General features: G+C 42.5%; 1 protein-coding gene across 7 annotated transcripts; it reads right to left on the bottom strand.

Moving 5' to 3' along the window:
• Nucleotides 1-574: 574 nt before the first annotated feature.
• On the bottom strand, nt 575-21,804 carry Nuak1 (Nuak family kinase 1). Of its 7 annotated transcripts, none has more exons than XM_071776484.1 (16): nt 21,146-21,804; nt 20,345-20,591; nt 20,024-20,186; nt 16,876-16,988; nt 16,367-16,566; nt 15,567-16,037; nt 14,825-15,338; nt 13,607-14,744; nt 13,138-13,278; nt 12,645-13,018; nt 12,204-12,494; nt 11,940-11,975; nt 11,233-11,402; nt 3,162-7,116; nt 2,343-2,981; nt 575-2,085 (listed from the first exon to the last, which is right to left on the bottom strand). In XM_071776484.1, the coding sequence occupies exons 3-16, from the start codon at nt 20,024-20,026 to the stop codon at nt 1,995-1,997; spliced, it is 8,136 nt and encodes a 2,711-aa protein (XP_071632585.1). In that variant the 5' UTR covers nt 20,027-20,186; nt 20,345-20,591; nt 21,146-21,804; the 3' UTR covers nt 575-1,994. The 7 variants fall into 7 exon arrangements, with proteins under 7 accessions (XP_071632585.1, XP_071632578.1, XP_071632580.1 ...); XM_071776477.1 differs by having other exon boundaries at nt 13,138-13,482; nt 21,146-21,803; XM_071776479.1 differs by having other exon boundaries at nt 13,138-13,482; nt 20,063-20,186; nt 21,146-21,803.
• Between the last annotated feature and the right edge of the window lie 628 nt (nt 21,805-22,432).

The raw sequence follows: 22,432 nt of genomic DNA, 5'->3' as shown, positions 1-22,432 counted from the left end.
GATGGCGAGCAATCGAAAAAAGGACAGATGTCATTTCGTTCGACAAAGACAGATATAGGGAAAACAAAATTAGAAAGGTTGACATTATCGACATCGAGGAAGAGTAACAAATAAAGTTGCGCAGTATTTTAAAAACGTAAATTATTATTTTGCTACTTACCGACATCATAAAATTTTGAAATTAAATAAAAAAAAAAACGAGACATGAGCGACGATTTTCCTTCTCAGAATGTATTTTACACACAAAAATAAACTATTTTACAAAATTTCAAGAAAATCGGAGAGGAGAGCGTTATACTAAACATTTACCTCAGCAAATGGGCCGTCATAAATTTATTCAAAATTATCTCAAAATTATTGCGAATTAGAGACTAGACGATTAAATTATTATTTCGCAAACGGAGCAGAAAAGTTGACTGTTCTCGAAACCAATTTCAAGGTCTCTTATTCGCACTATTCGCACTATTCGCACTGTTCGCAGTCTGCCCGCACTTGTGCAGTCGTCGCTATTCAACATCACGCTGTTGAATAGCGCTCGCATTCGTGAAAGGTAAAAAGAGTAACGGACAAAGGCTTGAAGACAAAGTACTTGAAGAGTATCGATATTTTATTTTAAAATATGTATATCAATAGAAAACACATACGTAACAAGCGGAAGACCGTAGGGCTGATCAGTCAGAAGTTTTCAGGCCTGTAACATAGTTGTTTCTTCTCTCTCTCTCTCTCTTTCTCCGCGATCTCTGATCGATCCAATCAGCGATATTGCTTTCATATAAGTACACAGTTAAACCTTGATATTTCTTCCTTTATGTCTTCCCATTCTCTTCCAATTTGTCTTCTCGTTCCGCTCTCCTGTTATTAATCAAGTGATGGACGTGAGATAACGGGAAGAGCAGCGCGACGGAAGCGAACTGGGAGAGAGAATAGGGGGAAAAAAAATACAGAAAGGAGAATCACAAAAATCTGACTGTATAAAACGATACTTGCGTAAGGAACTAAAACGTGCGAGTTCTTTTCGCGCTTTTTCTTTTACCAGTCTTTGACCTATCGTGCCCTAAAGCGTCACGCTGCTTCGATCATCAGCGATTCGTTAAATGGTTGTTAATTGACGTGACACCGTGATGCTATGACGCCGGCGCCGCGGCGAGACAATTTTCTTGCTGCGGTCAATGTCAATATGCTGTCAATAATGTATTTGACAGGTTACTCTTAAAGTATTTATGTATTTAAAAGCTATTTTTATCCTCATCCTACGAATATATGTACAATAATTACGACAAAAGATAGACTGATAAAGATTCATCTGATATACTTTTCCAATAAAAAAAAACCTATTACACGCAGTTTAAATTTATCAAGTTGATAAATTGCTTTGGAACGCAAATTAAATTGATGAATTAAATGGCAAGATTTTTCGCATCTTGTTGTCGCTGCGATATAATAGGAGAATAGCGGCAAACTTTTACATTTATATTTCTACAAATATCGGAGACATACTCATTTAATCTGCATTTAGTCATAGAGAAGATGTCAATGCAATTACATTTTCCGATGTTAGAAAAGCTTGAACATTTTCGGGCGGTGAAAAATAATTGAAATATTTTCCATCACCCTTTTTTTGTCAATTTTTTATGTAGATGTTGAAAAAAAAAAGGAAAATAAATTCAAATTTCTCTCATTTCCGTGTTAAACGAAATTCATTGCGGGTTCAGATAGAATTCGATTATTAGAGAATCCGCAAAAGAGAATTTTAGACCGCGCATCTAAAATAGTAATTTTCAAACTTCAAGCATTTAATATGACGATTTGTATATTCAGTAATTTAATGATATTTATCGTTCCATTTTTATTGCCATCGCGATACTATTTCATCGCCCTGATGAAAAAGCGCGAGACATCTTCGTACAAATCTGTATTATAAAATCGTTGTAGTAAAATGTGTTCGGCAAATGTCATATTATCTTTTTATAAAATTACTTTTTGCCTGAATTAAATCAATTTCGTTCGGCAATAGATATATTTGTTAGGATATTCGCAGCTGTCGAGGACGTATCCCTCGTTTCGCTGAAGCGTTGCATTATGTTTCTGAAAAAGAGAAATTCTTCATGTGGTCACAATTATAATGTTACACTGCTAAATCTTAAATAAGACGAAAAATTCAAAAGGTAAATTAAACAAACAAATTGTCGAAGGCGATTGACGATAGTAAAAATGGGTTTTCAGGTTTTTACGTTAATGGCTCGATAAAAAATAAAACTTCAGAGAATTTAATTTTATGCGGATAGGTGAATGTGCTCATTCTTTTTTCTTCATCGACTTTTTGCTATTTTCTCATTACATACCTTTTCTGCTCACCAAGCAGCTTACTATCCCTTTCTACGGCGATCTCCGCCGTCGTGCAGGCTCTTGATTTATCGGCGCTAAACTGTTGCAAATCCAAATTGCCGTTGTGATTACATCCGTTTTCGCATCTGCTCAGATAGATATCCAGCAACGGCGAACGGCAGGTGTCGCGTGGTGATAGATAATCGGGATTGCTCGGTGATAGAATCTCCTCGTAATACTCTACGCTCTTCGGTTCTAGGCCACTGACGGTGGAGCCATACTTTTTCGGCAAAGTCGACGTGCTTCTACCGCAATAGGAAGAGTCCGCGACACCGTCGTTCAGGAACGATCTCGACAGGGTACTCTTGTACGAGGGTACTCGAGTGAGATCGTTGTCCGCAATGACGTCCGTGCTGTGATACTTGGCGCGAGACGCGACGAGGTCCAGCGTCGGGGATCTCACGTATCTCCTGAGAGATTCGTGTGAGGAAGACGGCAAGCCCGTACTACCGTAAGGATCGAACAACTTTCTCGCTTCCGTCTGATGACCGTGCAACGACATGTTCAATGCGTCGCTGCATCTCTCTCGGTCGACCGGTGATTTCCTCGAGGACACCTCGTCGTCGCCGTACAAAATGTAACTTTTGTCCTTCGCCCTACAAAATATTTTTAATTACTCGCAACGGTTGGTGGGAGAACTCTTGGTTTGTAAAGTGATTTATGAATTAAAAACGTAGCTCGATTTATTTTTCCTATTTTTATTTCATCTAGTTACGGATATATTCAAGCTTATATTTAAACGGGCGAAAAGTCGCCTTGAAGAGAAGCAAATTTACCTCATCCTGGGAACTCCATAATTATACGATCGGTCTCGGTCGCGGTCCCTCTCTCTAAAACTGTTGAAGCTGAATCTTCTAGGCAGAGTCACGCTGCTCACTCCCGGTGGCGGCGCCGTCAAGGATGGCCTCTTTCGGTCATTGAATCTCGAGTAGAAACTGCGCCTTCGTATTCGATCTATTACCGATTCCGAGCTGTCGCCACGCATGAATAGAGAGTACGACGGCGATGTCGGCGAGTGCAAATCGCTGCGATTGTGATTCAGGTCAGCCGAGCAGATTGACCAGGAATCGAAACTCTCGGGCTCCTCGGGCGAGAATATCTCGCTGGTGCAATCATCCGGTGGCTCTTTAGCCTCTTTAGTCACTCCGTGGTTAACGTCGTTGATCCCTTGAGAAGGATTCAGCTTAATCTCTCTCGATTCTTCGTCCTGTACAATCTCTTTCGGTTCGCCCGAAACGAATGCCTGATCGGCGACGGCTCGCTGGCTGGAGCGAGCTGGATCGTTTCCACGCGATTCCACGTGATTTTCTATGATCCTGGCGCATTCGGTGACCTCTCGCTTCAGATCGGCAACGTCCCTCGCTCGCAACGGCTTATCGATGATTATCTTGTTGCCGGTAATGTTGGCGTGGTGCGTCATCTTGGACAAGCACTCCATCAGTTTGTCCGAACCACTCCTCTCTAACGGATCGTCCGTTTTAGGCGATCCGACAGATGGGATGGCGGGATTCGCCCTGGGTGACACGGACCTAGGCGAGTCCGGCTCTCTCTTGGGAGTCGCGTGTCTAAATGCGTGTTGCGGTATCTTGGACAGATCGAGTTTCAGATTCGCCCTACTCGGCCGAGGTTGTTCCAATGGCTGTTGCCTCGACTGACAGATATCGAAGCTCGAGTCGATCCGAGCTGCGGGACTCGTTGGAACCGCGGGAACTGATAAGTCCCGCGGCAAAGCGCTCAAACTTGGACAGTTCTGAGAATTCGCCCGCGGGGCTGCGGCAAGCGATTTAACATCGTTTACATCGACGTTATCCGATCCAGTATGGGTTTCCTCAATGCCACTCCGCGTCGCATTTGTATTTTCCGTAGCATGTTCGGCATTCATGGGCTTTTCCGGCAAGTCCGACTTGGCCCGTGTCGCGGCCGCGGCCGCGGGAGTCTGATCATTGGGATCGTTTCCTTCGATCGAAATTAAACCTTCCTTTCCTCGTGCCGTGACATTTGGACCTTCGGGACTCTTCTCCTTCTTCATCATCACGGGTTTCTTCGCATTTGGCAGCTTCGATGATTTGCCTTTTTTGTCGGATTTGTTCTCAGAGCTGTCGGACGATTTCTTGACGACTTTCCTCACAACGCGTACTATTCTCTTCTTAGAACCATCGATCTCATCTTTAGCACAGGCCGCATCTTCCTTCGGCTTGACCAAATTCTTAATCTTCTTATCGACTTTATCGACATCTTCGCCTTTGTCGATCCTTGTCGCGACGGACTCGTTCCTCATGCCTACTAGAGAGCTAATGTTCCTTTTGGTTTTTATCAGTTTCTTATCTTCGCTACTGACGATGGGATCTGCGTGCTTATCTTCCACGATTTTCCGCAGAGATTCCGACTGGTCCAACGATTTTCTCTTCGGTGAGTCCACTGTTTTGTCTAGCTTTATTTTATCCACGGATGACGACGCCGAGGAGTCCGAGGATGGCGCCATTTTTTCCGGCGCTCTTTTAATTTCCCTCGATTGCTTTTCCACCAAAGTTTTCCTTTCCTTAACGATCGACTCTTTTTCCTTAGCTTTCTCTTTGGGCGGCGATCTTTTCAACTCGGTCCCTACCTTCTCCTTAGGTGGCGATCTCTTGTTCTCCGGGAGCTTTTTCGTCGACTTATTGTCGGTTCTAGGGAATTTCGTCGGTATTTTACTCGTCGCGGTTACGTCTTCCTCCATGAAAGACAACTCGACCGACTTGACGGCCTTGGGCGGGCTCCTCTTCAATTTGCTCATAATCGCATTCTGCGTCCGGCTGCCGCCGTTCGCGTTCCGTTTGGTGGTATCCGCGTTCGTCTTGAACAGTCCCAATACCGACGTCACTCGTCCCTTGGATGGCGTCACATTCTTCGCGTCCTTGTTCGATCCTCCACGACGCGAGAGATCCTTCACGCTCAACGTTCTCTTCACCTCGGACAAGCTCAGTTCCGCGGACGGACACTCGGCGGACACGGGCGGCGCGGAGCACTCACGCAATTCGTGTTCCTTCGTGAGATCGCCTGAGATCGAGCTGCCGTTCATCGTCGGCTTCGCAGCCGTGCTGGTCGTCGTCTCATCGTTAGAGCGCAACCTCTCCAGTTTCTTCTCCAACGAATGCAGAAAACTGCTCTTCGAGCCTTGTTCGGTCTTCGCTCTCTTTTTCTCTTCCTTGTTGGACTTGTCCTTGAAGGAGGAAGAGGAAGACGGCGAGGAGGAGGAGGGAGAGGAGGAGGAAAAAGCGGCGGCCGGGACGACACCGTCCAACTTATCCTTTTGCAGCGCGTTTATCTCATTCTTTAGTTCCTTACAGATCTTTTCGTCCTTCGAGTCGTCCTCCTTGCGCTCCTTGCTCTCATTTTTTCGCCTCATGAACCGCGACTTCCGACGCTCGTTCTCCGCCGCTCTCTGCGCTTCCTTCTCCTTCACGTACTGACTTTCCTCTCGCGGCGTATCGAAAAAGTCCGGTCGCAAGAAGCGTGAGATACGATGTTTCGGTTTTTGGCTTCTATTGCTTGGGTCCTTGGGTTCGGCCTCCTTACCGTTGCCGTTGCCGTTGCCGCTGCCTCTGAAGAGTTTGCTCAGAATTGATCTTTCCTGATTAACGCCTCCGACTGACGAGTCAGATGAGCCGGCGAGCGACTTTCCGCGGTCCACGCTCACGCTCGATTCTCTAGTCAACGAGCCCGAACGTAATCTGAGACTCGGAATGCAACTGCGTCTCTTGGTGCATCCCAATGACAATGGATCCGAAGTGGTCATCAGAGTCTCCTTGTCGCACTTGTCCGTATCCTTGTAATTGCAGTTGAGATTCGGATTAAATTGTTGCGACGTCAAATTCTTCAATTTCGACTCCTTGATTAGATTCTCCGCCGCGAGCAATCGGTTCTCGAAACTCTTTGAGAGATCGGACCTGCAGACCGACTTGCCGTAGTCACCCAGATTCGACGAGGATTCCGTGGGTGAGATTTCGCAGGATCTGGCCGACTGGCTTGAGGTAATGGTGGTGGTGATGGTGGTGTTGTTCATCGATGTAGCGTTCGAGTTGCACCCAGATATCGATGTATCCTCCAATATGGAATTGTCCTCCGTAATGTTGTCCATGTCCTCTTTGAGTCCGCAGGCAGACAGGTGCGTATCGTCGCCGGGCTCTTCCTGGATCTTGTCCGTTCTGTAACCGTGAAAGCTATCTCGCCTCACGTTACCAATGACGTTCGATCTAACCGATTCCTTGAATCTGCGACCGAGCGTCATTATATGCTTCGGTAGAGGCGGCAATAGCTTGTCATCGCAGTTGTCGTCGTCGTCGAACAGGCTGATGCTTCTTCGTGGGGAGTGCCGTTCCGATTTATCGTATTTGCATGGCTCTAGCAAGCTGTTGGCCCTCCTAATACCTCGATCGAGCGATCTGCCTCTGTATTTGGTCCGATCGGAAGTCGTGGTCGTGGATGTGGAGTAACGTTTTGCAACCTCGCTCGGCCCTACCAGACTTTGCGCCATATGTCTCGTTGGCGACTGATAACTGTTCCTGTTGTTGTCGCGCGCAGATGATGGTGAACGCGGAACGGATTGTCGGGTTTGCTCAATAAATTGCCTACTCAATCTACGTGCCAAGCTGGGAGTGAAATTCTGCTCCAGAGATTCTTGCGCCTCTTTCCTCATTTTCGCCGCTGTTTCCGTTTCCATGTCTTCCGCTTTGCGTGTTTCTTCTACATTATCTGAAAGCAATCGAGACAGAATCTATGCATATTCCCACATGGGTGTGTGTCCGCATATATGTGTCTACACATATGCGTGATTGGATAACGATTGCATGTTGTTCTTGTTGCTGTTGTTGTGTTGTAGGATGTATGCATAAAAATACTCTCGTAATGTCATTATTTTTTCACACCTTTATTTCTACATACATAAATCCTTTTTATAAAATTTGTCGAAAAATGTAATAAATAAGAAGAGACATCCTCTCTTGCGCTCACTCGCTCACTCGTTCACTCACTCTCTCACTCTTTCTTTCCCCCTCTTCCTCCCAAATTTTGTCAAATTTCACCAGATGTCTTCTCCCTGTATGGCTATACGTGGTGCAACTGTATTCATATACGTCGATGTATATTTTCAAGTCATGGAAGCTCTCTAAACGTGACTATTACGCTCTGCGGGATATGAAGTTAGAGTATAGTGGAAGATTTCGAAATAATCTTAAAAGAAAATCATGTACAAGTAATAGCTCATTGAAAATATGCATCAACGAAATTGTAGCACTAGCGTGTATACATACCGTATCTTTTTTTATATTGAAATATTAATACAGAAAGTTACAAGTGTATACTCATTTAACAGTGACCATGCAACTAAAAGGTTCGTCTTACATCTCTCTCTCTCTCTCCCCCTCCCCCTTTCTCTCCCCGCGGGGAAACAATTATAGACTTCAAGTAACAAATAACACACAAAGTAATAGTATTAAAATTATGTCTTGTAGAATAAATATACATATATGCATATCACTTGGACTTGGTACATTTCTAAATCACAGTATGTTAAATGAGTAGACTCAGGATAACAAGTGCACAGTAGGATATAATATTAAATACAATATATATATATTGCATTACATCAAAGCATGCGAAGACAATATAAAGTAATAAAAACGCTGTTATTTAAACTCTTAAAAACACAACAAATATCAGCCATCTCAGACAAGGGTTAGCTTCCGCGCTTGCAAGTATACAATTTTTTCCCTTTTTTTCTTTTTTATCAAATAACAATGTCACATAGATAATTCTCTTTCGTATAACAAAGTTACTCTCGAGTTTTTAGAACATGGCAACAGATAACTTATCTAATAACGATTTTCGCGAGTGCGCGGGTTCGGTATGACTTATTCCAATGCTGCACAATGTCGCATCTCGTTTATGGCCGTCACTCGCTAACATCGGAGCTTTCAAGTACAATCGGTGTGCTTAAAACTATAGGTATACGCATCTCACTCACCATCGGTTCAATATGCATTAAATATGTACACTGTCGTGTACTTTCTCATCTATTTTATGTTTTTATATCACTTTATCCAAATATGTATATTTATATATATCTGTGGTACACTTAAGAATAAATCATACCAAAAGTAATCAAGATTCATAAAGACTCGCGAACCGGATGTTTGATCTCATTCAAAACGCACGTAATAAAAGGTGTTAAAAGTGTATATTGCTTTCGAGCTTTGTACGTTGTTGCGCACAAGCAAAATCATTTATAATGCGAGAATGCGTATGTCTTCCCATCGTGATGAAAATTGTACCGTTTTGCCGGACGCATCGATCAAAGAGACTCTATGTGATAACATAAAGAACCAAGTACATTTTCGAGAAACACATCGGGCGAGTGCGCGATTTCACCGAACGGCGAAAGATTCCTTTTTCTTTTTCTTTTATATTTCAGATGTACAATAAGGCTACGTGCGACTTTACTGGCGTCACATTCACTTCGAATTAGGCATACAAGATATCACTACCTAACTTGGTTTGTCTACTGGGGATTACCGTCAGCCCGCCTACGTAGAGTCACTCGCACGGTCGCTGCAACAACCGTCAATAAAGCCGTCAATCAACGTATCACAAAACGACGCTGTTTATAGATTTTTTTTTAATGATATATCTTTGATAATAATTGTTTGCTAACTTAATGGCTAAATGCGATGTCAACGAGAGATATTTAATGTATATCTTATTAAATTAAACAGGGTCTTCCTTGGATTTTCTGACAATTTTCTGTAATTTACATCGTTTACAAAAAAGCTTATATTTTCTCTCTTATCGTCGTGATTATTTTCCTTAATTCTTAATTGCATAATTTTACTTTGTATTTTTGTAACTTTGTTACATTCTTAGAAACGGGATCGAAACTAGTGAAACAAAAGCTACTTTACGTTATCGATTGAATTTTCTCATAAGTAAATAAAAAGAAGGTCGTTTTAGAAGTCCCTGTCGTTAAGTTAATCATGTCAAAAAATCATAAAACTTTTACTACGATTCTGATATGCACACGAGAGTGCTAACAAACAATTATTTTAAATTACTGATTGAAGAGTCGACGATAGACGTAAATTAATGCATGAATTTGAATTAAATTTAAATGGATATAATAAAATGGATTTCTGTCTTGGGTAGTGGAATTGAGACTATTGTACATTGTATGTGGATATGTATGCAGACATGCTCCAAAATTTTTATGTACACTAGGCGAATGAAAAAGAAGAAACTGCTACTACGATGTTATGAGATAATTAAAATCAACAGCGGCAGTGCATTGCAATAACTATGGCATATTACAAGGTTCTATGTAAGGCAGAGTGAGCTTGCTATTTACTCTAACGTTTCCTGATGTTTTCTTCATTTATTGGGGACAGATCCTATTTGTTATTTTATTAGCTATTCTCAATATTCAAACATATAGGTGTATTTCGTATTAAAAATTAAATTAATTTGCAACCACCCCATTACAGACTTACAGACCCTGCAGCTTTATGTAGATTTGAATAAATAAAAGTAAAAAAAAAAATAAACAATTAAAATTATTAAGTAGGTTGCCCCAAAGAATTGGGTCATGCAAACATGCTTTTGAGAAGCATGCAGGATCTAAAAATAGTATTGTAAAAGAAATTTGTTATCCCTCAGTCATATTTTTAAGAGAATTATATAGAATAATTCTTAATAACATGTCGGTTGTCGGTACTTAAAAGTTAAATCTGAAGTTTGAGACAAGAATGAAATACGAATAGGATTTTTTTTTGTTTTAAGATACATTACGATGAAAAAGAAAGATATTTAGGACATTATGTAGAACATTATCTTTAATTTATCCTAATTAAAGTAATTTCGGTAAATAAACGATCCGTGTTTGTCTGTTTTCATGTAACTCTTTTCTCTTATTTCTTTGGATTCTACATTCATCTCTTGAGGTACCGACACATTAGGAAGAATTGCCACACGCGCACGCGTATAACTTATATGTATACAAGTAAATATTACTTAATGTTATATCAATTTATGTAATTTTTTCTTCTTTTTTTTCTTGCTTACGAATCAAATATTCAAATAAAATCGCAATTAATAAGAGATCTGTTCCAAACGTATACCCATCTGTGCCAAACATGAACCATATAATTAATCTATAAGGTGTTAGTATCAAAAGTCGCAAACATGTTCAGGCAAGAAATAAAAAAAATTAATATATTGGAAAGAGAAGTAATAAAAAAGACAGAAACAATAAGGGTAAAAGTAAACAAAAAGATGTGCTTTGTCTATCAACGACTCGACAACAGCTAGATACTAGGAGAGATGCATACTGAATACCATCCAGCATTTTCTCACAAGGCTAATAAGTTTAACTAGTAACGAAATAGCATGATGATCACAGCGATTTAACAGAAGCTTCTATCATCCATCTTACATACTTTTAATTCACACTATATACATGATCGCTATCAAATTATCAATCGTTATGATACTCAACTTGTTTACACACACACACACACACACATATATATATATATATATATATATATATATATATATATATGTGTAAATAGACAAGTTGGGTAAAAGGCAAAAAATTACAAAATCTTTGGCTTCTGTAAAAATGTGGATCAACATTCTATAACATTAAATATTCGCATGTACAATTTGCAGTGGACCTTGATCAACAATAGATTCGTAGATTATTTAAATGCTAAGGAAATATGTCACTTTAAACATTGACTTTCATTGCGTATAATTTATTCTACGATCTCGCGTGTAAGGTACCACATTAAATTGTAAAATATGACTGTATTCTCTTACCTCTGGGTAAGGTGTTGTTCCCGATTTCAAAGACACTCTCTCTGGAAGGTGTGCTACGCGATCCAGGACTATTTGGAGTTCCGGGATTAGAAGTACTGGCGGAGTCTCTCTTCGAAAATATATCCGCATCGCGATTCAGAGAATGTTTAAATTGCGATTCCGACAGCCGCCTGTGCGCACAAGAAAACGACAAAACGTCACTTCTATGCTATACAACAAATTAGCTCTATGGTAGATTTACGTATCATTAGGAAAACATATGATCGAGCATATGATAGAAAGGAGATAGCGAGAGAAAGATGTTCACATCGAGTGGAAAATCTTGTGTGAAACGAGAGAGTGCAAAATAAGCAGGAGTCTACAAAGACAAAAGTATCAGTACTGGCAAGGTGCAAAGATGTTGGCAAGAAGCAAAGAGTGTCAGCCTATAGCAGGTATTTCGGGCTTGTTTATTTTCACAACCTGTACACTACTCTCGGGTATCTCAAGTGGCGCATGGTTAAGCCAAAGTGGGAGAAATTAGGTTGGCACAAACGTGTACACGTATAAATAATGCGATCTAATTTTTAACCTGCTTGTAGCGTGTGTCCAATTGCAATTTCTGTATTTCGTTTTATTAAACGGCGATTCCTACTACTTGTATCTCAGCTAGCAGGCGCGTACACTAAGTTCTCTATTACAATCTCTTTCTGTACAATTGGACTCACGTAGTCATGGTCCGTGTTTCGACATAGCTCTCGTAGCTTGCACAGACAAGCGTAAAACCATCATCTCTCATCATTATCATTATCAAAATGAAACATTCTTAAATAACAAGTTAGTCCAGTTAAAAAACGTTTTATCTCGAGATCTCAGTATTAATAAAATCTAGTCTTATTCTCGATATATGCCTGTGCGATATATTAATTTTAACTTTGGAAAATGATGAGCATAGTACTCATACGAATAATAATTCGAGATTGTGTATTTACCTGGACAACGGTTTGTTAAGACCCCAAAACGCTTGCGATGATTGGGAGCCGAGTCTACCAAACAGTCTACTGCTTGGGAAACCAGCAGATCGATTATCATCAACGTTGAGTCGCTGCGTCAGACTTCGCACTCTGGACAGCAATGTGGAAAACAAGTTTTCAGCAGTCAATAACTCGAAACCGTCATCATCATCGTCCTCGCCAGACGACAAGCTGTCGGCGTGCTCGGATGGTTGCCTGGATGGTCGCGAACTCCTCAACCGATGCATATGTCTTTGCAACAAATCCTCCCTGTCGAGAGACGAAGTATTATACAAATTTAAGTTTCGTAAAATCTTGAATTTATGATTTATTGTTGTCGAGCTGACGCTTTCAAAACTTAAAACCGAATCATTACGAAACCGAATTTGACGAAATGTCAAGATTAACTATATTATTTACCCATGCAACGGAGAGAAGGGAGACTCGTCTTCGCTAGCGTCCGATAAAAGAGAGCTCATTCTTCTTGGTCTACCGAATCGGGATCTCGATGGATTCGTACTTGTCGGTGTGCCAGTCTTATTCTCCGGCTCCAGACTCCCCGATCTGGGAGTAACGTAACCGCCTCCCTCTACCGCGATAGGAATTATGTACTCTCTAGGACTCTTCCTGATTGGCTCCGGTCCTATGGTTGAACCGAGAGCGCTGTCCGTGTCTGAATCGGCGGTCGATTGGCGAGACAGAGAATCTGATCGTTGAGACATCGATCTCTGGGACATTGGCGGTTTAGGCGGTGGTGTGGACGAATGCTGTGTACGCTCAAGTCCTGCCTCTACCTATAATTTTCATGACAATTTCGCAGATGTTAAAAAAATCGATCCTTATTTCGTTAATTCTCAAACTCTAGAAAAGTATATGTATGCTTCCAAAATAAACACTATTGATCTCTCTGTACCTGGATAGGTATAATTCTTTCTTTCGGCGGTGCAGCCTTAAGTCTGCCTTCTGGTTCTAAGCTTGAACTTCTGTTTGCATGAGGCACCGCTGCGGCAACTGGAAACGCCACCTCCGATCTTTGCGTGCGCAATTTCTGCGGCTGAAAAGCATCAATCTTAGCTTCTACCTCAGACTTGAACGCTACAGTTTCTGGCGGCCTGACTCCGGACAATGTAATTTCAGCTTTGCTTGTTTTTCGTCTCGGTAACGTTGCACTCTTTAACATTATTTCCATTTTACTAGATATCTTAGGTTCTTCCAACTGCGAATTTTCGACGCCAGTTGTGTCAGACGTACTTGTGATCTATATTACAAAAAAAATGAATAGAAAAGAAAAGAAAAGGAAACAAAACTAGATGTGAGCCGAATATGTAGACAATCGAATGATATGAAATACATTAACAACAGCATTTGAGTTTCGTACTTACAGTTGTTTCCGGTGCCGCTGGTTTAACATCAAAGCCGAATTTCGTCTCGACCGGCGTAGAGACTGACACCGTGGCCGATCGCACGTCATTCGGCGCAACCTGTATCTTCAATCCGAGTTTCTTGGAGTCCAGGCTCTGAGGCGATATCTGAGGCGGCGAGCCGTTCAATTTCTTCTGCATTGGAGGCTTACCGATGGCACCACTAATAATATCGACAGCGCGTTTCTTCGCTTCATCTCGCTTATCCAAGGTGTCCTCGGTAACCATCTCTCGATCTCCACAATCCCCCAGTGCCAGCTTCTGCTCGTCCTTCTCGCCTTTCTTGTTGGTTGGTACATCGATGATAACTTTGGACGCGCTGACTTTCGCAGGTGGTGGTGTGGTTATAGACGAGAGACTAGCCTTTCGTTCAAAGGCTCGTTTCGCGCCTCCTACGTTAACGCCAGGAATAAAGATCTTTTTAGGTTTCTCGTTTTCCGCGGTAGACGACAGTTGATTGAACTTTTCAGCTGTCTCAAATATTTTAGAGCGCCGTCTCTCGACGGGTTTAGCAGGTGGAGCGTCGTTTGCCACCTCATTCGACAGCTCGGAGTCCAAGGAGAGTGCCTTTTCTTTCAGCTTTTTAAAATCGTTCTCCGTTGGTTCTAATTGCTGCACGTTATCTTGCGACACGTACGTCTCGTTTCTGACGTTCGTGTCGCTTCTATTTGGCACTTTTGATTCCATATTGCCTGACTTATTATTGTTAAACGCTTTCTCGTTCGCTACTTTATTCGTGTTTTCTAAAACAATCCTCTCGATCACGTCTCCGTATAAACTATTGTTAGGAGACTTGGTACACTTTTGTTGCGACTTGTCTCGCTCATCGCTAGCCTTTCGATCGATCTCACAGATCTGCTGAACGCTCTCGGTAGACAATGGCTCACGTGACTGTTGATATTCGCTTATCAACGGAGTCTTACTTCTCTCTTTACTTGACGATCTCTCCTTCGATTCTTCGATCAGCTCTAGACAAGCTGCCGTATCTTCTATTTTATCAAAGTCAACAGTCTTACTCATAGGAACAGTTACAATGGCTGCCGGTTCCACCTCCATCGCCTCTTCCGAAATAGAATTTGGAATTGGAGCCGAATGATGCCTAGGACAAATTAAATTTTCATGCCAATTAGAAAATAATTTCAAGACAAATATATCTATGATATCTCGACGAGGATTTACCTAGACGAAGATCTGTACGCCCTAGGCTCTCTTTCGTCTAACTTTTCTTTCCTTCTGGACCTCTCTTTCCTCTTCACGCCCGCCGCGGCCGTCTCGTCCATCGACGGTGTTGTCTCTAGTTTTCTCTTAGCGTCTCCAGCTGCGGAAGACCTCGGTTGTTCTTCCTCGAACAACTCTCTTATCCTTCTGTCGGAGCTATTCTGATCGAGTTCCCTTAAGCTACCGACCGAATGACATCTAGTAGGCACCAAAGTTTCGGAAGACACATTATTCGCGACATCCCCGCCTGCCTGCTGATCGCCTCCCACTAGCAATTTCTCAGCGCTGGCCGACTGTGGCACCAGAGAGAGCAACAGATCTAGTCGAACTGGCGTCTGAGCTGCCAAATCCTCGGCGATATCGAGACAATTCTGCTCGTAACCTTCGTTCACCCACCAGTGAGTACAGATTCTCTCGATATCGGCACGTCTGCCGGGACATACCGTGAGCATCTCCTTTATAAGCGGCGAAGCGGCTAAAGCAGAGGAAGATCGATTGAGTTGAATAGAATCGAATTGTCGCTCTATTTACTTAATAAAAATTCCACAAATAAAAAACTTGCTTCAGTACAAGAGTTTATTCTTTATCGAGTCCTATGCTAATTCAATATCCGAGAAATTGACAACAATTTCTCGTAATTTATAGAGCCGCGCGAGTCGACGCCGCGGCCGCGCGCGCATACGAGCATACTTATTATACTTACGGGATGGCTTTTTGGGCTCGAAATAATCGGATTGTGAGATCTGTTTGACTAGTCGTTTAAAGTTGGACCCATCGAAGGGCATAGCACCGTAGACCAATGTGTACAGTAGAACACCTAGACTCCAGCAATCCACTTCCGGCCCGTGATAAGGAGTTCCTTTCACTATCTCCGGACTCGCGTATAACGGACTGCCGCAAAACGTGCTTAATAATCGCTGCTCGTCGAACACGTTCGAGAGACCAAAATCGGCTATCTTGGCGTTTCCGACTTGGTCCAACAAAATGTTCTCGAGCTTCAGGTCTCTGTGACAGATTTTGTGTTTATGGCAATAGAAAACAGCGGTGGCTATCTGCCGGAATATTCTGCGGGCCTCGTGCTCGCCCAGAACTTTTCGCTCGCTTAGATAATCGTATAGTTCTCCCCCGGCCGCATACTCCATTACCAGCACCATCTTCTCTCTGTTTTCGAACACTGTAAAAGTAAAAGTACAACACGAGATTGCCTCTCAAGAATCTCGCTGTGGGCATAAGCCCCCAAGCAAGGGCAAGAGCATAGGCAATATCATTGATTAAAGCTAATTTCAAAATCGTGTACCTACACCTATACCTACGTATATCAATCGATCGATTCTCTTTTCTTACGTGTCAACTTATCAGCTGTCACGTAGACAAAAAAGAATTTATTCGAGGCTAATTGTGTAAGATTAATAACTAGTTTATAAATAGTATAAATCACACTCCTACACTAACTGTGTCATTCAAATCGTAATACATTATGTTATATTTTACAAACAACGTTACCTTCGTAAATGTGAATAATATTCGGATGTTGAACACTCGACATGATCTGTATCTCCCTCCGTATTCTGATCAGATCAGCTTCCGTTTCTATTTTGCATTTTTTAATTGTCTTTATTGCCACCTCTTGACCAGTCTCCTTGTTTATTCCCAATTGCACCTTACCATAGGTGCCCTGTCCTAATTTCTTTATAATGTCGAACCTGCGAGACATTTCGAGACGAGAATATATCAGACGGTTTAATCGGTTTAACCGAAAATCGGTCTATCCGAATCTGACTGTGGAACGCAATAAATCACAATTGCGATTTATCTATTGGATTAATCGCTACTTGGATTGGCTACAGTGCTACGCTAAACTTTTATTCATCTCAAACTATTTATACTTGGCAATTACTGCATATTGGAATCTTGTTTGGTTTCATGTTTTTTGAAGCCACTTGAAAGCGCGTCTTTATAAGCAGAAAAGAGAATGAGTTACGCGACTTATCAATTAAAATCGATTTACAAACCTTTGCTTCAGCTTCCGCTTGTGATTATGAAGGCGCACGCCACCCGTGCTCTCCATCCCCCCCATTATATTATGTATACTTGCTTCTCCGACAACCATCTTGTCTGCGTTTATCTGAAAAGAAGACACATCACAGATTCAAATGTTTTTCCGACGTGTACTTGTACACTCTACCGGCAGGAATGCCTGGACATAAGACATATACAAATACATGTACATATATGTCATATACATATCAAAATGTCCAGGCATTCCTGCCGGTCAGTGTACATTTTATTTCAATTTCACTGTGATTTCGTCGAGATATTAACATTATCATAGCACGATTCTTCTCCTTCTCTCTCTCTCTCTCTCTCTCTCTCTCTCTCTCTCTCTCTCTCTTTCTCTTTTTAATCGCTTCCTGTCTTCCAGGCGAAACCGTCGCGTCGACGCGGACGACGTCCTACTCTCTCGTAAACGAGGATGACAGCGGCGAAGGGTGGTTATAGCCATCTGAGTCTTACATTAAGAAATGAAGAAAGCGAAAGCAAAGAGATGAGGAAAAGAGAGAGAGAGAGAAGCAGAATGTGGCAAGTTTATTTCAGGCGTTGAGACGCCAGTATACGTGCCGACCCGTCGTCGGTGGGTTTCTTCTCCGCACTGTCTTCTTGTCCTCCCTACACGTACCAAAAAGACTCTTGGTCGTTAATTTCAAAAATTCTTCAGAAAAACTCTTCAGGGTAACATTTTTAGTAAAATATACCTTAACTGAGCACAATAATCGTCTATATTTTTTCATCGATCGCTGATATCTATGTATAAATGATGGGCATCACATGCCGATATAATCAATGTATTCAGTGGAATACCTTGAAGGAGACTCGATAAAATAACAGTCAAGTTAAAATTGTTAAGTACAATAAAATGTAAATCAAAAATAGCAGAAAAAAGTCTCAGCACCTGCGATAGAATAATACGTTATTGGGAAAAATGGAAGATTAAGTATAAAACGAGAAAAGAGACTTTCCTCAAAGAGAGCTAGACACATACTCTTACTGATTTCTCATACTTGATTTTGTTAGGCTATAATCTATATAATCTATGTAAAACGAAAGTGTCAACAGTATAACAATGGTATGTACAACAGTACTTGGAGCTCATTGTCAGTTGGTTCGATATACGGTATGGATCCCAGCAAACGAAAAAAGATTGAAAAGAATTAAAACGGGATTGCCAGGAATTCCATTTTGTCCAAAAAAGGGATTGAAATAGTTTCCATTGAATTCCATTGAATTCAATACGGAAATTTTTAATTCCTAGTTTGGCATTCAATGGTATTCATTTCGTTAACGGAATCAATGGTATTCAATGGAATTCATGACGAAACTTTCCAATCCCTAACTTGGCATTCAGTGGTATTCATTTCGTTACGTTTTTGTGTCGGAATTGGATGGGATTCAAAAAAGACAAATTCTTTCCAAAATAAGGAATTCCATGATATTGAAACTATTTCAATCCCTTTTTTGGACAAAATGGAATTCGGAAAGTCCTTAATTGAATTCCTGGCAATCCCGTTTTAATTCTTTTCAATCTTTTTTCGTTTGCTGGGATAGTATGGTATGTATTAACGAGCTCAAATTCTAAACTCTAATTCTAAATTCTAGTCTCTAGTCGGTTCTCTCGAGTATTTACTCCACCTTTAGTCTACACATGACTTACGCCGACTTTAGCTCCGCAATCAGAAATTAATTTCACTCTCGCGACTAAAGAGCGACTAAAGAGGCATTATTCTTACTTGGGCGGTGCCAACGATCGCGAATCACGAGTCAAGCAGCCAATTCTCATAGTCTTTCGAGAGAATTTTTCGTCGCCAAAATAGCCCTCGCATAAATTACGCCACAGTTTCGTCAAGCCTCGACGCTGCCTGGTTCGCCGGCGAATTACCACAAGCATCGCATAAAGCATAAAGCATAAATCACAGACATAAGTACGCGAGACGTTTTCAAAACGGTTGAATTCTATCTCGTCAAATCAATCCTCCATCAATTATATCACAAAATACCAATATATCGACGACCTCCGTTAGAGTTACTAACGATTGCGAGTAAGATTGTAAGAAATCGAAGATGAAGACAAGACTCATCGTCAGTTAAGTATTATATGTACATTGAAGGAATCAAGACAAAAGCAAACACTCGGTGTTTAGTTGTCGAGATGCTCAATATCGGGAATTATAACAGATAGCGAAAAGGAAAAGTGCGACTCGATGAAACTGACGACATCTCGTCGCGGGCACCCAGCAAGGTCCGCCTCCCGCGGCGCGAGCGCTTGGAAGATAAGATCCGAGATCCGAGAGGCGAGGAGCGATTCTGCCCTCGTCCGAGTCGTCCGAATCGTTCGAGACAGGAGCCTCAGCCTCGTCGCTCGGCTATTAATGCATCGCGCGATGGATAATGGCTGACTCGAGCTCGAGGTGCTTGAGCCAAGGATGAATGAAACCGAGAAGGCGACGCGACGCGACGACGTCGCGATGGCTCACGTTGCGGCTGGAATACGGAAGCTTCGTTCGACTGTACTCGCGACTACGTCGCTTGAACTAGGAAAAATCGGCAATGAAAATTGGTGCGAATCTCTCGCCCGCTCCGCTCTCGATACACTCCCGACCCGATCGGTCGCTCGCTCGATGCGTTACGGTATTTTTAGCGAGCGTAGACCCGCGACGGCAAAGCTCCTCCCGTCGCCGTCGCCGTCGCGTCGGCGGTTTGATTTGATTTCCAAGGACCGACTCTCCAACTCTCGTCTCTTCCTCTCTTCGCGCGCAATCAGCCGATCATTCGATCTCTGGTCACTCCGGTCGCTACTGGTCTAGAATCTCAAGGAATTCTATTCCAGAGATTCAGCGATCACGATCTACTATAGGTAGAACATATCGTAATATCATTTAGTACCTATTATTTTGTCTCCTCGAGGCTTTTGCGACTCTTTGAGAATCTCTCCAAGAGTCCGACATTCGACATCCGACTCGATCGAGTGAAACAAAACACGGGCGACGCGGGTGTACGAGGACGTACAGTGTATTGTATTTACGAGAGCGGCCGCTATCGTTGCATGACCGTATCGACGAAAATAGCGTTCCGATACCTCAAAGAAATTTCTTTCTGATAACAAACCATTTACGGAACAGTAGGCTCGAGCTTGCGATTACGTACACGCGCGTCGTTCTCCGTGGCCCGTGGGCGAGCGCGCTGAGCTCCTCTTTTATCATTAGGAAACCGCGCGACGACAACCGTCTGAACCGCTCACATCAGTCTATATTGTCCACAATAGCGAGATCTGAGAGAGACAACAATCATATTTGTAACATTTTCTTTCAACTAGTAATGCAGGTAATGCTGTCAAGAGTGCGTCTGCGTATGTATAATTAAAATATACCGAGAGATTGCTATTACTTTCAATACGGTCAATATGGTGATGCTTTTAAATAACGTTACCTTTTTTACTTTACCCCTGTTAGATATCTTCTTTTAAAAAGAACATGGTGACACCACGTTCAGAAAATCTGCCTCTCTTTACGTGCTTTCGCCGGCATTCTCTCCACGTATGTTTTTTCTTCTTTTTTCTCCAATTCTCTGTAGTATTCTCTGTACTTTTTAGTCATTTTGATTTTGAGCAGTTGTACATATCAATATTTAGATCACTTGAGATGTCGGCCGAGTACATTGGTTGTTTTTGAAATAACTAAAAAAATGCAATATTACAGAGAATTCCTGGCGAATAAAGTAAAGGTAAAATAACACGATACGCCGTTTTACATAAAATTAGACCCTAGGTACTCTCCCTACGATTACTTTTTCTTTAAATTTAGCCTTTCCAATGTCTCTTTTAAATCTCTCTAACTTTCCTCTGCATTCGTCGCTACCATTGCAATACCTCTCACCCTCCTCCCCCCATCTCTCTCTCTCCCTCTCTCTCTCTTTCCAATATCCTCCAATTATTCTCGGACAGCCTGACATTTGCGTCAGCAGGTTTATCACGATTTTCTAGCTTCTAGCGTTAGCTTTTCTCCGCGGCAACAATCATCGTCTCGTCATTTCGTTTCCTTCTCTCTCTCTCTCTTCCGTGTTCTCCCTGACCGCAACGGATAATAAATTCGTCGCGGATGTCGGTCGCCCACGGTGACGATGGAAAGCTTTGAATGGGAGTCGCCGAGGAAGACACATACGTACGCATGCACACACGCTCGCGCCGGCCGCGGCCGCGGTGGCCCGGCTAAAAATAGCGGGAATTCGTACCTTACAGCGTGAACTCTGGAGCGCGGATTATTCCTTTTTTCTCTCTCTCTCTCTTTCTCGCTCTCTCGCTCTTCCAGGCTTCATCCGACTGACTGTCCGCTCGCTCGTCCGTCCTCGCGATCTTCGAGCAAGTCTCTACCGTCCACCGTCCACCAGCCACCAGCCACCAGCGAACGCGAGCCACAAGCGGGACCGAGACTGAGACCGCAGTATAATCGTAAATGGTAATGTCTCACGCACACCCTCTGACCCTCTGAATCCTGATTCCTCTGCCTCTGAAGCGAGAGCCTTTGTCACTTGCCGGTCACACGGTGAGGTCCCTCGAGCTTTCCTGGACAATCACGAGACACACGGCACGTTTCCACTTCATTTTGCTGAGCACTCTTCGCGTGAATCGCGAGATGTCGAGGTCGTCGAGGAGGAGAAGGAGAAGGGGGAAGAGGAGGAGGAAGACAAGGAAGACGAGGAAGACGAAGTAGACGAAGAAGACGAGGACGACGACACGGCGCACGGCTCGAACGCTGCCATCTCGTTCATCTTTATTTACTAATTTTGGACATGAATGCTAGAAACGGCTGAACGTTCGATGCGTTCGGAGTGTTCGCTGTGTTCGGACCGCGATGATTACAGCCACACAGAGGCGGTGACGGTTAGCGGTACTAGCGGTACTAGGTAGTAGGTACTAGGTACTACTAGGTACTAGGTACTAGGCACTAGGTACTAGGTACTAGGTACTAGGTACTAGGTAGTAGGTACTAGTGACAGAATCGACTCCGCCAATCGAGAGTGGACCGCTTGACGAGCGCGTATCCCGATAGGTTGCCATCGTTTGCGACGTATTGTAGAACCAGCTTAAGGGTGCGATCCACTTGGCGCTTCAAACGCTCTTGGAAACATTTTATCCTTGTTGTTTATCAAATATATGTTAAACAAATGTTCACAAAATGCTTTTGAAGCGTCTAGTCCTAGTCTAGTGTGGATCGCACCCATTGTCCGAATACATTCATATTGCTTTCTCTTTCTTTCTTATATTTCTTTCTCTTTCTGTTTCTCTTGCTTTTGCCAAGAAATGGTGAACCAATCAAAAGTTGCTACCGTATGGCCAGACTCTCTTTGGTCTGTTCGTTTTCGCTGCACTTCTGAACTAGTGCAATAAGTTGAAAGCCCTGCAATGCCGGCAGCAACATATATTGTTTCATTCATTTGATTTTTAGGTGTAATAACGATTTTTGGTATTCCTGTCCTATGCCGTGCCTGCACTATAGCACTATTACGTTTACGCGAGCG

This window comes from Temnothorax longispinosus, chromosome 4 (genome assembly GCF_030848805.1).
Source record: "Temnothorax longispinosus isolate EJ_2023e chromosome 4, Tlon_JGU_v1, whole genome shotgun sequence".
In the NCBI taxonomy this organism is placed as follows: Eukaryota; Metazoa; Arthropoda; class Insecta; order Hymenoptera; family Formicidae; genus Temnothorax; species Temnothorax longispinosus.
Note: the sequence above shows the minus strand (reverse complement) of the source record. Positions and strands in the feature narration are given on the sequence as shown.